Source organism: Sapajus apella, unplaced genomic scaffold (genome assembly GCF_009761245.1).
Source record: "Sapajus apella isolate SASKATOON/1434 unplaced genomic scaffold, GSC_monkey_1.0 scaffold23, whole genome shotgun sequence".
Classification (NCBI taxonomy): domain Eukaryota; kingdom Metazoa; phylum Chordata; class Mammalia; order Primates; family Cebidae; genus Sapajus; species Sapajus apella.
The window spans coordinates 5,136,719-5,154,808 of NW_022436963.1; the positions used below are offsets into that span (position 1 = coordinate 5,136,719).

Sequence of the window (18,090 nt, forward strand, 5' to 3'; positions counted from 1 at the left end):
AGGAGGCTGGACTCCTGGAAACTCTGATTAGCTCCTCTCCTATCAGGAACTATGCTACCCAGCTCTGGGGGGAGGGGTGAATGCTTCAGCTGCCATAGCTGGATACAGGGCACAGGAGTACCTGCCTTGAAGGCCATTGTAAGAACTGAATGAGATAATGGAGGGAGAGCCTCTCGCAGGATGCATGGAGCACAGAAGCTCTCAGTGAGTGGGTGAGAGGGTTCTAGCCACTGGGCCCTACCATACCACTCATTGCCAGGCCCCAGGCCAGGTTAAATCATACCCGAGTTGGAAGAGATGCCCTGTCTGTGCCCTAGCCAAGAGCGGCAGCCTCTTATCCTTCCAGAAGGCATTTGGGGTTGCCTTACTGGGCTCTGCCCCGGTAGTACTCCTGTGTTGGGGACTTCAGTGAGTGGAAGTCCTAACACCTTTCTGAGGGCTGGTGCCTCTAAGCCAGGATATGGGATTGCAGGGTGTGCCTGTTTTTCACAACTCATAAAACCATCGGAAGAACACAGATCACATTTTTTGCCTCTCCAGAAGTTCTTGAAATTTTATTAAGCTTGTTGGCACTTAGAATGACCAAAAATCCTCTGGAAAAAAAAACTTCCAAATTTAACATTTTTAAATGTAGGAAGTGGTGTTTTATGTGTACTTGTTTTTCCAGATGGTTCATTTATTTTCATTGAAAAAGATCAGCACAAGTCAAAACCACAGAACTGTGTGGAATCAATTGAGAAAAATAGAAATACCTAGGAAATGACTGGCTCTCTTAAGTGTAACATGATTAAATGAGAACTTCAGTGAGCAAACATGTTCTTCCAGATTTAGTTGTTATAGCTTAATCTAATTTCAAAGTACCCATGACAGCTTTTTCCCCCCAAAGAGAAAATAACAGGTCAGCCTGTCCATGGTATGTGTTGCGTGAAGACTTTGGGGGCTGTAGCTGTGTGTGTGTGCGTGCGTATGTGCCTGTGTGTGTGCGTGTGTGAGCCTCTGGCCAGCAAAAAATCCAAGAACTCACGTAGCATTGTGTCTGCTTCCTTGGCTAATGAGGTTTTTACTAGTCAACTAGTGCAGTGCTCCCAGATATTCTTGAGAATTAGTTTTAAATTGTATTTCTTCCTTTCTCCAACAAACATCACTGTTTGAAATTGGCTAGATTTGTATTTAACTCTCCCCCAGGTCAGCAAGGAAAAATGTGGGTCTGAGTCTTGTATGAGGACTTTTGAGCTTATTAACCACCCAGGTGGGGAATGTCTCAGTCTCATCAAACTCAAATAGGCTTTTGAAGGAAGGGATCAGAGGTTGTGGGACATGCTGTTTCTAGTGGTGGTTGGCAACTGCGGCCTTCTGATTTCTTCCCTAGTGCCCGAAGTTGTGAAAAATGTCCAGGAATGTTTGACTGGTTACACTTACATAGGAATTCTTTAGTCCCTGCTAAAGAGAATCCTGACTGTTCTGTAAGACATAATTTTGTGTGCACGTGTGTATGGAAATATATATTTATTGAGTGAGTGAAAGGGAGATTTATTTCACAAGGTGGCAAATCAGACATTTGCGGAGTTCTTAACCACCCATATTAAGAGACTGAGGAAGAATGGGCAGGAACCCAGAATGTGCCCTGGGAGACCAGGCCTCCTGACCCCTGCATCGGTGTCCCATGTCCTCTCCACTGCCCTGCGGCCTCAGCACTACTGTGCTGCTCACCCTTTAACGTCTTACCTTGTCTTTCCTCGTCCTTCCTTGTTGGACAGGGAAATGTTTATCAAAGTTCAAGACCATCAGAGTGGGAAAAAAATCCTAAAGATCATCTGGTCTACCTGTATCTTTTAGACGAGGAAACTGGGGCCTGTTAGAGTTAGTGACTTGTGTAAGTTCTCACAGCTAATGAGTAGCCCTAAGACAGAACGAGACCCACGATCTCCACATTCCTGACCCAGTCTTCTTCCCATTTCTGCCTCCTTGGCTAGAGTCCCATGAGTTCCACTGAGATCTACCATATGTGTTGAATTGTACAAAGGAGCTGAATGCAATAAAGTATACATGTTCACAGCCACATACAACTTTATCATCTCATAAATGGGACCAATCTGAAATACAATAGTTACTCTAAACGTAAAAAAATTTCATGAAGCTTACTGCCATGGAATTTAGAAGAGCTAACTGCTGGGGGATGATTTTGGATGGCCTGTTGGCGTCTTAAGAAAATCAAAACCACAATAGAAACCTGTCCACTGGGATCAGAACAGGTGTCGTCTTTTCCCTTCCATGTGTTCCTTACAGGAGGTAGAAATATTGAAAATTGTCCTAACTGATCATTTTTGAAAAAAAAATAGCATTTACATATCCAAAGGTGTAGCACCCAGGTTTTAGTTGTAATAGAGGTCACAGCAAGGCAGAGTCTTCTCAGTCCGAAATCCTTACTGCTCTTCCCTCACCATCCTCTCCCCTGCTTCCTCCTGTGCTGCTCCTCTCATGGTAAACGTCTATCGTGATTGCTGCATCTTCTCTTTGCTTGCTGTATTCTGGTTTCTGATGTAAGCATCTCAGCTTCTTGCATCCTTTCTTTCCTGAATATGTGTTGGGAAAGTAAGGTGATAGCAGAAAAGGGGAAGTTTGAAGGTGTAGAAACAACAGGGAAGGACAGGGAAAGAGCAGGTAGGGAGGAAAAGAGTGAGCAGCACCATGGTGCTGAGGTTGCGGGCCAGTGAGCAGGACGTGGGATGCCAGCGTGGCGTCAGGAGGCCTGGTGTCTAGGGCAGGTTCTGGGTTCCTGCACCTTCTCCCTTAGTCTCTTGCTCCCTCACACCCAAACCTAATCCTGAGTGCCACCTCCATCCTTCTTTTCATGACCTGTTTTTCTCTCCCTTGGCTGACAGCCTTACCCACACTGTGGTACTGAGTATGACTCCATGGGTAGCTTCTATTAGGTTGGTGTAAAAGTAATTGCAGTTTTTGCCATTGAAATGAATGGGTCTGAGTCTGAGGATTTTAGACCTCCATGGCAGCAAAAGTTTTAAATGTAGTAAATTATCATTTCTCTCTCTTTTTTTTTTTTTTTTTTTTTTTTTTGGAGGGGAACTCTCGTTCTGTCACCTAGGCTGGAGTTGCAACCTCTGTCTCCCAGGTTCAAGCGACTCTCCCACCTCAGCCTCCTGAGTAGCTGGACTATAGTTGCCCACCACCACACCTGACTAATTTTTTGTATTTCTAGTAGGGACGGTGTTTTACCATGTTGGCCAGGCTGGTCTTGAACTCCTGACCTCAGGTCATCTACCTGCCTTGGCCTCCCAAAGTGCTGGGATTACAGGTGTGAGCCATGGTGGCCGGCCAGAAATAATCATTTCTCATGTTCTTGTCTCTCAAGACAGGACATGTCTTGAGACACATCTACCTTAATGTTATATAATACCAACATCAAACTTAACAAGGCTCAAGTCACTCTCACCCCTCTCCCTGCCCCTCCCACCTCCCCCATTCCTGGAGAACTTCCCTTTTAATGTTTAGTTTTGTTCCGGACACTGGGATTTGCCTCAAGACCCTGGCTCAAATAACTGGTATGCTCCATAGGTACCTTCCTCTCATTCCGACTCAGTTGCTGAGTTCTGGCCTCATCCTGATCTTCACCCTCCCCTACCCCAGCACTCTTGAACCACCTCTCTGTGTCTGGCCTGCTGCTGTCCTGTTCCTCTTTCTAAAGCAGCTGCCTTTTGCCAGTGGTCTGAAGTCTGGCTCCCTAACCCGGATTCAAAACCCAGAACCCTGGCTGCAATCTACTTCTCTTTCCTGATTTTCTTTTCCACTATATAACCACCCCTCAAGACTCGCCACCCTCAAGCCCGCACTGTGCTACTCACCTTTGTGCTTGTGGTATTCTGTTCTTCTTTCCTGAAGTCGACTCTCTCCCATACCCCCCTGTGGAAATCCACCCAGCCTCCTGGGCATGCCTAGAGGGAAACTGCCTCAAGGCCCCTTCTTCACCCCTTTCATCCCTCTTAATTTTAACTGTTGGATATTATTTATATAGCATCTATGTGCTACCCCAGAGTAGATTATTTGTGTTTAATTCTGTGTCTCCTAGAATGTAATTTTCTGAGGGGAGACATTTTACATAAACCATCTTCATATTGCCCCGAAGCATGAAACCCGATTTCCACATGGTAGATGTTCAGGGGCTTTTGCCAGATGGATGGAGAAATGCATGAATGAATGGTGGGCTTCAGCCCTGGGCAGTCACCTCCCTAGACCTTCCTTCTCCCTGTGTCTAGTGGGGGAGTTGGATTAGATGATCTTTAAAGTTCCTTGTCAGTCTATCTCACATCCAGGCTTCATATTAATGAAAAGCTTTGATATACCTCTTTGAATTTTATTACTCTGTGTTCTGAATAAAGGAAGCATGATTGGGAATTATATATATGATTTATTGGAGTGTCTTCCTGGCTCACAAACTTATTTCTTTGTTTTTCCTAGGTTTACAAGTTGTCCTGAACTCCATTATAAAAGCCATGGTTCCCCTCCTTCACATAGCCCTTTTGGTATTATTTGTAATCATAATCTATGCTATTATAGGATTGGAACTTTTTATTGGAAAAATGCACAAAACATGTTTTTTTGCTGACTCAGGTGAGTAATGAAAATGGTAGCTAACTTAACTTTAAAAACTTTTGGGTTTCCCCAAAGCAACTTTTGTGGTTGGGGAAAATCTAAAACAAAATAGAAAAAAAAATGCCCAATATACCGGTACACTTACTGAGTTAGTTCTCAGGTGAATTATGTTCAGAATAGATGAGAATTCAGTCCCCCTTTCCACCCCAATTTCCTGTGTAATGTGTACTAGCAAACAAAACGAGAGACCTCCAAAGCGAAAACGCGAGGCACACCCACAGCATTGTGCCGTCTAAGCCTAAGGAGGGTGCAGCCAGCGTGGGTGCAGAGGAAAAGAGCCATGGACTGGAAGAGCAGAAATGGCAGGTTCCACTAAGGAGGGAGCACGTGAAGGGAACCTTGAAGGACAAGTAGGATCCTGAGGCATCACAGATGGGGCGGTCGAGTGTCCCAGGCTCTGGCAAGGGTTCTCACCTTCCAATGGCCTGGATTTCCTGATGTTTCTGTCCTGAGTGGTGCAGCCTGTTTGTGCGTTTGCAGATATCGTAGCTGAAGAGGACCCAGCTCCATGTGCGTTCTCAGGGAATGGACGCCAGTGTACTGCCAATGGCACGGAATGTAGGAGTGGCTGGGTTGGCCCAAACGGAGGCATCACCAACTTTGATAACTTTGCCTTTGCCATGCTCACTGTGTTTCAGTGCATCACCATGGAGGGCTGGACAGACGTGCTCTACTGGGTAAGCACCCTGGGGAGAGAGTTTATGGAGTGTCCTTTCCTTGGATAAGTGGGTTTTGTCAGCAAAAGCCATTGGAGAGTTGGCTGGAAAAGAAACCCCAAAGTCAGTTATTTGGGAAGGGAAGCAGATGCTTTCTTTACCAGCAGGCCTCATCACCCTGTTCCCCAAGGGCCTTAGTTTCAGTTGCAGGAAGCTGCTGCACGATGTTGGCTTCTGGCTTTAGTCTTCTACTCCCCAGTGCTGCCTGAAGACCTGGTGCCAAGGGTGCCCAGTGGTCCTCTTTGGAGGAACTCCAGGAAGACAGGGCTATCCTGATTCAATTCTTTTTTTTTTTTTTTTGAGAGGGGGTCTCACTCTGTCATCAGGCTGGAGTTCAGTGGCATGTGATCTCAGCTTACTGCAACCTCCGCCTCCCAGATTCAAGCGACTCTCCTGCCTCAGCCTCCTGAGTAGCTGGGATTACAGGTGCACGCCACCATGCCCAGCTAATTTTTGTATTTTTAGTAGAGACGGGGTTTCACCATTGTGGCCAGGATGGTCTCAATCTCTTGACCTTATGATCCACCCGCCTCAGCCTCCCAAAGCGCTGGGATTACAGGCATGAGCCATGGCGCCTGGCCCCAATTCAACTCTTAAGAGAGCCAAAGGGTCACTTTCTAGGTGATGAGGCTCCTGGACCTCCACAGGCTAAAGTTAATCATTTATACATCAAGGCAGTTTCTCTACTAGATCCTAAAGGGAAGAAAGGGAATGTAAATTGGATCCCTTTTGTACTTTCCATAACTCAGTACAACCTTAAACCCAGCATGAGTTTCTGCCATGATAATATTTTCCATTCTTATCTTAGTATTACCATAAATCAGCCCAGCATAAACCCTTAGCGTCTTCCTTTCTATTTGAAGCTACAGAACTCTGGCAGAAAGGGTAGGAATGGCATATAGACTTCCAGGGCTGCTGGACCCATCCAGCCTGCCATGAAAACTAACATTCTTTCAAGGAGAGGGCCTGATTCCTCTTGTTCCTGATAGGGCCAGAAAGATTTGCTGTATAAAAATAAGTGCTATAGTATTTTAAAAGCCATTTCCCAGGGCTGAGTTTGTTCCTTAGAATGTAAATAAAGCTCACAGAAGTTCTAGAAATTGTTTTTCATGGTATAAGAGTTGCTGGTAAAGACAGCTAACATGTAGATTTTGAGCCTAAATCCAAGTCCAAAGGGGAGTAACCAGGATTCCAATCATGAGTTGTTAAAAGGAAATTAGTAATAAAGTACTTCTGAAATCAGCAGCTTCTCGGTAGAAGGCCTGTACATTGAGCAGTAGCTTCTGACAGTTTCTAAATTTTAGATACTTTTCAGGATTTCCTGTTACTACCTAACTTCAGAGAATGTAACATATAATGGTTATAAATAGGTTTTTGCTTCCCTTTACCAGCTCGCAGGATTGTAGATGTCCCTATATATTCAATATTAGACAAAGAAGGTATATTTTTATCTTTAGTCCCCGAAGTGAGTCTAGCTTGATGAGGTTTAAGCATCACCAACATGTTATATCTTGTTTTTCCTACTTACCTTTCTTTTTTCTGGTTGTCATGGGAGTGTGAGTGTGTGTGTCTGTGCATGTGTGTGTGTGTGTGTCTGTGTGAGTATGCACATCTGTTATTTATATTCATAAAACAACGTCTTTTCATGAAGAGGAAGGAGGAGGGAGATGATATTGGCTGAGCCAGGGGCATGGCTCGTGTATGCAAGAGGGCCCTCAGGTTAGGTGAAGCATTCATTTTCACTATTTCCTAAATTGCAACTCCTAGTCATATTAGTTGAGGTCTCAATTACAGTCTTCCCTTGAAATTTCTAATAAATAGAAAAAGCATCATCAAAATAGCCGAAACTCTGGTATTTCCCCTGCAAGCAGGAGAGAAAACAACATTTTGATTTTTAAAAAATCAAAATCTGTGACTCCTCTCAGCTTTGTTTTCCTCTCTACTGACATGGTGAATTGCCAACTGCTGATCCAACATGCCTTGACTAATGAACAATTTTATACTTTATGTTATATTCCTGCACATTGATTCTCACAATTTTCCTGCTGCCAAGCAAGTGTAAAATCTGGTAGTACATGATTAAAGGAGAGGGAACTTCAGGCTCCCAGAGACAAAAGTTTCCACTTACTTTCCTGAGAGGGTTTAAATATCACCTAGGATGATATAATTATTATTTTCATTATTAATATGGCAATCAACATGGCTAATAATTCGACAGTATAATTGCAGTCTCCATGAATTCCACAGCATCTTTATTCCGATGGAGGATCTCAAGTCATTCATAAACTTTATCCCAGTCTGTATCCCTTTATAGAAGACCTGCAATCTTGAAGATGGAGACAGTGGCGTAGAGACCATGGAATGTTCCCTGGGTTCTATAGCAGATGGTTATGGTCCTTGATCTAGAACAGGGGTCTGCAGACCTTTTTATAAGGGGCCAAATAGAAAATCTATTTGGCCTTGCAGGCCACATTTGGTCACCTCAGTAACGATTCAGCCCTGCCATTGTAGCTAGGAAGCAGCCATAGGCAGTACCTAAGCAAATGGATGTGGCTTTATTCTAATCAGACTTCATTTGTGAACCCTAAAATTAAAATTTTGTGTGACTTTTCTGTGTCATGAAATATTTTGCTTTTGATTTTTACCCCCCACTAACTATTTCAAACTGTAAAAATCATTTTTGGCTTGAGGCCATATAAAAGTAGACAGGAAGCTGGATTTGGCCTCCAGATCATGCAGTGGGGACCCCCCGGGTCTAGACTAGAACCCAGCACTCTTTCCTTGGCATTCTTCCAGTGGTCAGAAGTTTATGAATCCTTCCAGAACACCAGGGGGCAGCTAAGTAATGTCTTCCCGACTGTTCTCTAAGATCTTACTCTCTGAAACACATCAGGATTGCTTTTAATTACCTGTTGATTGCATTTATTAGCTCATCATAGAGATAGGCAGGGGCCAAGGAACCAAGGCTTCCTAATATTTCATGGACCACAGTCAGCTGGAAGCCACACTGCTGTGATACACAGCAGTACATCCCTGCCCAGCACAGTGCCTGGCACCAAGCAGGCACTCAGTAAACACAAGTGATGGCCATCATCCTTCAAGTGTACCCAGGCATTTTGCCTCATTAGTATAGATGGGCCATGTTTGAATATCTATTTTTATCCATAACTAGGGCATAAAGGGAACATCTTGGGAGATAAAAAGAGATTAGATTTTAAATATTGACTGCAGGCACACTTCTGAATCCTTTAGGCGTTTGCATATGGTGGACAGTCTTTGCAGAGCATTGTTTTGCATCTAGTCAAGTTTATATTCAGCCAGCGTTCTCAAGCTCATTTATGCCTTGCTTCTCACTGCTGTTTGGAAAATGTCTGGCAGGGTCCTGAGAGGGGACATACAGGTGGGTCGAATGTGTAGAAAGGCACACTTAGGAGAGGACTGTTTGGATGTGTGGGAAGTGGGATCATTAAGTTCTGGTGGAAAGAAACCTAGGGTCGAGTTCTTTGATAAAGTGAGTTCCATAAATATAATTGAGCTGTCGTTTGACCCACGTGTGAGCATTTGTTGCTGACAGAGGCAGTAGGGTATAGGGAAGGGAAAGAGTGTTTAGGCTGGTTGTGTGACCTTGAGTAGGTCATGGAACCTCTCAAGATGCAGAATTAGACTTACATGATTTACTTTTTCCCTTCAATTTAGAGGAAATTATTTTTTCCCTTCATTTCAAAGAAATTGTTTTTCAGTGTAGGAAATAAATAGTATTGGTTTCAGGAGACAGCTGTCCAGATAAATAATATCTGGTGTCTTGCCTTAGCACCAAGGTCTTTTCTTAATGCACATTCCTCCGGAGGTGCTGGCTGTCAGACCTTCACGGGAAGTACTAATGGTCAAGCTGACAATCTCTTTCAATCAGGGCACCTAGGAAATTTCTCAGTAACCAGCCGAGGGCTTAACTTTCTCTTATTGCGTGCTTTGGGGAGTTGAAACAAGTATACCAAGTTTCTGGAAGTGTTTTCAACAGCTAGAAAAACAGACTTGGGTTGGTCTATAATTTGAGATGTGAATATGCATTTCAGCCTTTTATTTTTTTGAGATGGAGTCTCGCTCTGTCGCCCAGGCTGGAGTGCAGTGGCATGATCTCCGCTCACTGCAACCTTCACTTCAAGGTTCAAGCGATTCCTGTGCCTCAGCCTCCCAAGTAGCTGGGATTACAGGTGCCTACTATCATGCCTGGCTAATTTTTGTATTTTTAGTAGAGATGGCTTTCACTACTGAGTCAGCCAAGGGTTTTACTATTAAGTTGGATAAACTAATTTCAGCAGAAAGGCAGAGGGTAATTCATCCAGAGAAACTATACCACTAAACTTACTGAAAAACCCATATATGAAGAAGAAACCGGATATCTGGTGTGGTGGCCTGTGCCTGGCCTGTTGGCCAGACTGGTCTTGAACTCCCAACCTCAGGTGATCCACCTGCCTTGGCCTCCCAAAGTGCTGGGATTACAGGTGTGAACAACTGCACCTGGCCTATTTCAGCCTTTTAAAAGAAGGAAAACTGAAGCTAGAAAGAAAATTATTTCCTAGGCACCAGATGATACCCCTTGATGACTTTGATATAAGTTTTTTAAAAATTAATTTAAATTGAAGTGCTTCAGTGGAAGCCAGGTTCTTCATTGTTGATAAAGACCATATAGACAAAATCCCAAGCAGTCTCTGTTTTCATGTGGGTATTTTTGAGAACAGCTTGCAAGTTCTGATTATGGTAAGATCTAAGAAATGCTTGGCTCTGAAAAGTGGAGGGTTCACTGGGAGCAAGACTGGCTCTCAGATCTGAAGTTTGTCTCTCTTGCTCCACCTTCTGACTTAGAGATTTGGGATCTCTGGGGGACCAAATTCAACTCTGGCCTTTCCCCCCAGTCCTCAGCTATCATTTGATACTTCTGAATTGAGCAAATGTGAATCAAATGAACATCTCCCAAGAAATTAAAAGAGTTTTAAATTTTTTAAAAGAAAATTTACCCTTCCAAGTGGAGAAGACAGCTGTTACTAGAGCCATTCTCTGGAATACCAGACTGAGGCCTGAGGGAGGGTTGGTGAAGCAGATGGCTCAGCAGCTGATGGTTGCCAGGGTCGTAGAAGAGTGAGGTTTCCTGATAAGAGCCCTGGACCTGTCCATCCTCCTCTCACCCTGCTGAGCACCCTCTCCCCTGCTGCATGCACCTCTGTTCCAATCCAGAGGGAAACAAGCCCCGATGGGGCTCTGTCACAGGTGCCGACCCAGGCCAGGCACAGGCCACCACGCCAGACACCCAGTTTCTTCTTCCTATATGGGGTTTTCAGTAAGTTTAGTGGTATAGTTGCTCTGGATGAATTACCCTTTGCCTTCCTGCTGAAATTAGTTTACCCAACTTAATTAGATCAACAATTGCAGCCACAGCCCAGGCTCATTCATTACTCTAATTGCCAATGTAAGATGTGCAGACTGATATGAGTTCTATTAAGCACATCAGTTTTCATGTGGCCAAACAGGTGTTTCATAAGGGATTTAATGCCCTCTCCCTAGACTTCAGCAACAGATGTTAGATAATTTTTTTTAATGTTCACTTTCCCTGTTTGGCTTCTGCATGAGGCACACATTATGAAATGCATGAGCCTCATGCTGTAAAGCTAAAATGTGGAGCCAGATAATGTGCAGGAAGGCACATGCGTAACACCCTAAGGGCTTGCACCTGCAAGGCAAGACTGATGGCTCTATCCAGACTATATGTAATTTTTATTGGCTGAAGATTCTCGGTGTTTTGGCAGGGTCATACCTTGGGCCATTCATTCTCCCAATTGGTCCTTAACACCTCCTTCCTGGGAAAGGTGTTTGCTGAATTTAACACTGACCTGTGCTTCTGGAAAGTTCCATCCAGCTGTGACCCTTGAAGCACCTGTTTGCTCCAGCATGAAAGCTGCTCACCACCAAGCCTCCCTTGGCAGAGTGTGCCAGATAGATTGAATGTGCAGCATGAGCTCATCCAGGAGTAGGAGAATGGGGTTCCTCTGGCCACATCCTTTCACCTCTAAACCCAGTCAGCTCACAGCTGGAGCCAGTCTCCCAAGGAGGTCATCTAGATCAAAGCTATGTGTGAAGAATAAGGGCTGCCTCTCCTTTCTGTGGGTGCAGCTAAGAAAAAGCCCATTCCCCAAAGCACCTCTATGGGTCACCTAGTTGACCTTGAAAAAATTTTTTTTTGGCATTCATTTTGCTGTGTTTGCACTCACAGGTTGCAGATAATTCAGATCTAAGGTGGGTTTGGTTTCCTTGGGTAGATTGGTTTTCAGTAGAAGGCTATTTTAGAAGTTTTTAAAAAAGAGTTTATACAATCAAATGGTGCAAGTTTGTTTCTATAATGAAGACTTTTCCACCATCACACATTTTAAACACAAAGTACTAAAATCTTGGGCAGCATAGAAAATAGGTTCTAGCTAAGCACTAGTTTTGTCCTCTACCAAGACCTTTTATGAAAATCACTTACCAAGACAATTTCCTGTGAGAAAAAGCCAAATCCCAGCTGATTTGCCTTACTGGGGCCAAAATCTGCTATTATTTGGCCTGAAAGCCTTGATGAGGAGTGTGTGTGTGTGTGTGTGTGTGTGTGTGTGTGTGTGTGTGTGTGTGTATGTGTGTATGGATGCTTGTGTATGTGTACTGGGAATATGTGATGAATGTGTGTTGGCTGCTGTTGTCTCTGATTTGGCAACTGTTGTTTCTGATTTGAATCTAAGTGAATGTTTACTTAAATGTATAGAATGCTATCTCTAATGTGACCCTCTCTCCTTATTAAATTATCTTATTAACTCACTCCTATGAGACCATCTTATTTCTTGCAGATGAATGATGCTATGGGATTTGAATTGCCCTGGGTGTATTTTGTCAGTCTCGTCATCTTTGGGTCATTTTTCGTACTAAATCTTGTACTTGGTGTATTGAGCGGGTAAGCTACACCTCTTTCATCTTGAAAGCAGAGTCCTGAGGACAGTTGCCAAGACCACACAGGCTTTGCTGGATGAGGGCCGTCAGGAGGGGTTGCCAGACATTTTATGTGTCCTCTGAGATGCTTTCTTCTCTGCTGAGGCTTCCCAAATCAAGCTGTTTCCTGGAACCTCACCAGGCTTCATGAAAGAGAGCTATAGAACGATTATTGACCAGAAATTAATCAGCATTGTTGCTTGAGATTTAAACAATTTCCATTGCTTGCCCTTTTTGTCTGTTCTAAAATGAGATGCATTTATAATTGCTTTATTGGTCTGGATCCAAATATAATGCAGATTAATTGTTATAAAACAGTAGCAATATCAGCCGGATTGGGTCGGCTGTTGGTAGGCCCCATTTGTAGATTTCAGCAACTGAGCCTGCCCTTATTTGCAGACAATAAAAGGAAGGACCTAGGCCCAGTCCCTGTCCTAGGAGCACTAACCTTCAGCAAAGCACTGAGGGCCTGGCAGCTGCAACTGGGGCTCTGCTCTTTAGTAAATGGATAACTGATAACTGATCTCCTTACATTTTGCAGGTAAATGATGCGATAGGATGGGAATGGCCTTGGGTGTATTTTGTTAGTCTGATCATCCTTGGCTCATTTTTCGTCCTTAACCTGGTTCTTGGTGTCCTTAGTGGGTAAGCAGTTGGATCCGTGTTGCACCTTCTCCCGCTGTCACGTGTGAGGCGACTCTGCGTGTCTCCCAGCTGCTCCCTGACAGCTTCTCTGCATGTGTTTGGACTCTGATGTCCCCTCAGTGTGTTGCTTTTGGATTGAACTGTGATTCTCTCTGCTTGTATCTGTCTGTGAGATTCCGTGTTTCCGATGTTTGCCAAACGCTGTTAATTTAATGAAAACGTTTCCCTAAAGCCAGTCGTGTTAGTATGTGAACGTGTAAAGGTGGATTACAAGGGAGTTAAAGGAATCCCAGCCTTGGTCTCCCCCAGGAAAGGGGCTTTTGTCATTTGACGGGTTGTGTCTATTAGTACATAACCTGGCCCCTTTAGGTCTCCATAGTGCATTATAAATACTTCCAGGGGAGTTTTATATTTTACTGTGAAGGAGAAATAAGACTCGAGCACATAAATACTGTACAGTTTCAAAGTCTTACTTCCTCAGATTGGGATTCTTTATTAGCTTGGTTTTCTAGTGCTGTCACTGTGAGAACTGTCCCTGTGATTCAGTTTTAGCTGTAACTTACAGAACCTGTCTCAATGCAGAGTGATGACCGACTACTGTGCACACATTTCCCACGACCTTACATAGACCTCATCATTCAGTCGCCATTTTTGAAGTTTACTTGTTTATCACTTCCTCTGTATGGATTGACTCTCCATAAAGAGGGTGCAGCAGAGACTGGCCTGGAAAGGGGACTCTGCGGGCTGTGCCTTGCCGTAGCTGGAGATGCCATCCCAGAACCCTTGTGGGCAACCGTGCATCCGCAGCGCCTCTCAGACACCCCCGGAAGGTGGGGTGCTGCAGAGAAGGGAGTTGGGGGCTGTCTGGCACTCTTATAATCAGCTCCTGTGTGCAGCCATTGCTGGGTGGTGGGGGGCAGGCAAGATACCCCACATCTCCCAGAGGAGCCTCTGTCACTGCACTGCGCCCAGACACCCTCAGGAAGCCGTGTTGATGGATTTGTTTCCCAGTGAGTTTATCTCCTCCTCACTCACTTTATCTTGCTCTTTCCAAGGCTGTATCTCATGGAAGTGATGTCTTCATGTACGCTGAGTTAGTGAAAAGGCTTTAATCGCATTTTTGGAAACACTGCTTTTTCCAGGGCAGAAAGCAGAGCGCAGTTACCCATCTCGGCTTCCTTTCTGTATCTTCCCCCAGACCAGCCCTGGATTGAATGAAGTCAGTTCCACACCAGGGACGCACACTGTCACAGAAAGTCCCTTTGTAGAGATGGCATGGGCCAGTGCCCCCTGCCAGAGAGAGGGGTGGGGGCTGGGCCTGGGTTGGGGCCGCATAACCCTCCCCTGCCTGAGCTGCCTCCTACAGATGAGTGGCTCGTCAAGCCCCAGGCTCTTCCACCTCAACCTGAGAAGTGTCTTTCTCCTAGTGAACCTCAGTGGCCTTAGACCAGGGTTGGGCACGTGAGAGTGGTATCTATTCCTGGAGAAGTAACATAGCATTTGATTTTGCCACAGGAGCGCCCTATACAAGGTTAACAGCAATCCTGTTGTGAATTCCTTGGCGCCTCATGTCTCCTAAACCCAACTAAACTGACGGAGGCCATGGAAACCACTGATTTTAACAGTGCCAGTGACATGCCTTATCTCTTAGCTTCCCCAGGCAGGAGCCATTGCCCCAGCAGGCATGATGAAGCAGAGGCAGGAGCCAGATCGTGAGGTGCTTAAAAAAAGAAAAGAGAAAAAGATGGGAGGAGGGGCTTCCCACTATCACAAATGGGGGTTAAACCTGCAACTCCGTGGGAGGTACCCAAAGCTGGAGGATTAAAAAAAGGAACAGTCCTTCATGGAACAGCCAGTTTACTAAAATATATTTTGGGGGAAAATAATTTTTAAAAAAAAATTTTTTTTCATCAAAACAAAACTTAGATCCCTTATGAAGGAGACTGCAAATGACACTGTTAAAAGAAAACCTGAGACTTCCCAGCCATTCTGTCAGTGCATGCTGTGCTCAGACCCCTAGGGGCTGCACATTACCTCCTCTCTACTCCCCCTGAAGGCCTCCGGTAGGGCTGGTTTGGGTATAGGCAGAACCATGTCTGCAAAGCACAGCCGCTCAGCCGTGTGCCTGACTTGGCCAGTATTTCCTGAGATGCTGTAGCGTGCCCGGCTCTGGGCCAGAGACCAGGGTTGCCAAGATGTCCCAGATGCAGACAGCGGCCTTGTGCTTAAGCATTCATTTTCTCGTGGGGTAGCCCATTTTGAAGCCATGCAGAATGGCAAATGTTCAGTGGAGGTGTAGACCCAGGGGCTCTGTGAGCTGCCGTAGAAAGATGAGGAGGCATCTCTCCGGGAGATTGACGGGCTGGCACGTCTCCAGCTCCCCCAACCACTGCCTTCCCTCTCTGCCTGCTACTTTCCTCTTACTTTCCCACTTGTATTTTTGTTGTTGTTAAAGCAAATTAATTTTTATAAAAATTTTAGCCTTCAGATTCTTCATCATTTTTTAAGGGAACGCTAGAGGTACCACAAAACCAGAAGGTTGAGAGGAAGACAATGTATGTTGCATAGCCCCCGAGGGACTGTCAGATCAACACAAATGTAATCCCCTAAGCACTTAATTAAAACACCCTCATTTTAGAAATGCGGGTTGAGACCATGTGATTGCCTTCTCATGAGGAAATGTTAGATGGTGCTGTGTGTCTTCAAGTCTGTCAGCCATTTGGAAATACCTGTGTCTGTTTCTGCTCCTTGGCTCTTTCTTTTGTGTGGCCATGCCATCCTATTGTATTCTTGAACAGACTTTAATCTGTACATTGGATTTGGTGTTTATCTATTTATAAAGTATTCTAACACTGATGCTCTGGGAAAGTCTTTGGTTTTCTAACAGAGCCTTTATCCCTCAAGGTAAGTGTGAAGTTTATGAACTGTAAACCCCGTGCGGCCACGCATGGACATAGATGAACACTTCCATCTCTGGTCACGTGCTCTGTGGGAGGGGCTGAGAATGTCTATAACTAATGTTGCAATTTAACCTTCAGTTGTCATTGAGGATTTGCTCCCATCATGACCAAGAATTGGAAGGAATGTCTTCTGTAAGTCTGCAATTTAGACAGATTACATGTGGCTTTTAGAAACTTGGTGATTTTTCCCTTTTCAGATTGTTCGTTGTTCATTGAACTCTATCCCTTTTGAGGTTTTCATCTTTAGAATCATGCTGGATTCCCGGGGGACGGGGGATGGAGGTCATGGGCGGTGAGCTGGTTGACCCTGTCTCCTCCTCCATTTGAGCACCGACCTGCCACCAGCTATCCCTGTGGTAGGGGTGTCTGAGCTTGCAAGATGAGGGACTCCCTAGACTCCCAAGATGTGTCTCCAACCGCGAGGAAGAGGGCTGGAAGACTTGGCTTCTGTCCTGCCAGAGTCCCATACTCATGCTGGGACTTTACTGAGTTGCCCTGAGCCTCAGCCCCTTTGTCCCTCAGGATATCAGGGATATCCTGTCTTGCTGTCTCCCACACAGGGTGCTTTTCAATCAGCTAATGACTGTAGAAGTGCTTCTAAAAATACATAAAGGTTTTTCTCATTTAACATATCCTTATCTTAAATCCATGGATCTCCCCAGCTCCCCTCACTGGGTTAGGTGGGAACAGTGCAGGGTTACTTTTGGAAATTCTGGAGTGTAGCATTTTCTGGATTTCCCAGCAGGTGGCCATGCTTTACACATGCATCGACGTTGTACTCGGTGTCACCCAAGAGCTGGCTGTGGAGGATATGGAAGCACTGTGTCTGCTGTAAAGTATTATGCAGGTCTAAATCATTGTTGTTAAAGTTATATTTGACAATTTTTTTGCATAAGAGGAATGGCTTTTTTTGAGGGGAATGGCTTTTCTGTTACATAGTGGTTAAGCACACCAGCTTTAGAATCAGACAACCAGGTGTTGAATGTTTGTTCTACCTTTTACATTTGTGAGATTTAAGGCAAATTACTTACCTCTTTGAGCCTTACTTTCCTCATCTGTGAAATGGAGTTCATCACAGTACCAACTTCGTGAAGTTCAGTGAGGATTCAGTGAGCTGAAGAATATAGAGTGCTTGGCCCACTGAAATTATGGTATTTTAGGAAGTGTGCATCTCTTCCTGGCTTTGATGCAAGAAAAGTAATCAATTCAGTCTTTTCCAATTAATTAATAATAGTTGGCCATGATAGGTCTGTGTTAGTGAAAAGCCCAAGTTATATTTTTAAAATGTTTTATTGTATATATAATGGCATATCCCACTGCTGACTAAAGGATATTACTATATAAACCACCTCCTGGGCTTGCTTTAAAGAATAGATTAAAATCATTTGTAATTCGCTCATGAATTCAAACCTTTGGTTTTGGTAACATCTTACGAAAAGTATTTGAAATAGTTTGTGAAGTAGATCTTGTATGTTGTTAGGCAATAAATGCTGTTATTAAACCCGCTCTTATGACATAAAATTGACCCAGCCCAGGACTGTAAATTCAAAATCATACAAATTAATTTGTGTTCTTGGTGTTCCAGTAAGTTCCAGATCCTACCAGATCACAGGTATCATTTTAAAGCAATCCAATTTTGTATTACTTTAGGCCTATTTATCTTAACTTTAGAAGTTTAAGGGAACGTGGATGAAGTGAAGCATTATGGAAAACCAAAGGTGATTTTTAAACTAGTTTATCTTTGTTAATCTAGCCCTCTACACCCTATTCTGGCTAATCGAATACCAGGGCCTAGGCAAAGACTCAGGCCTGGCTGCTTTTAGGAAGCTTTGGTTTCCTAAGACAAAGATGGATGGGATGGGGAGTGTCAAGAGGGAAGGTGGTCCCGGTGCTGGTGGGCTGTGGACTGACTCTACCGGAATTTTACATGATGGAATCGGGTTCCATCCATTTAAATTCGTACTAATAATAGGCAGACAATCTCTGATTTCTTCTACTTGAATGGTGGCTCAAGAGGCAAAACACACCAGTAGATAGTGGTTGTATCACTCGTGAATATTTTCTAAGTAGAGACATACCCTCTGGGAATA

At 44.3% G+C, this 18,090-nt stretch overlaps 1 protein-coding gene across 8 annotated transcripts in view; it reads left to right on the top strand.

The window, feature by feature from the left end:
• Window positions 1-18,090, top strand: part of CACNA1D (calcium voltage-gated channel subunit alpha1 D) — a 461,268-nt gene that overhangs the window by 312,832 nt on the left and 130,346 nt on the right. For 6 of the 8 annotated variants that reach the window (XM_032290211.1, XM_032290213.1, XM_032290212.1 and 3 more), the window contains exons 6-8: window positions 4,474-4,626; window positions 5,149-5,345; window positions 12,937-13,040. In XM_032290211.1, the coding sequence (XP_032146102.1) occupies window positions 4,474-4,626; window positions 5,149-5,345; window positions 12,937-13,040 (454 nt within the window). Of the gene's footprint in view, window positions 1-4,473; window positions 4,627-5,148; window positions 5,346-12,256; window positions 12,361-12,936; window positions 13,041-18,090 lie in introns of all 8 variants that reach the window. The other 2 variants (XM_032290214.1, XM_032290216.1) reach the window with 1 other exon arrangement.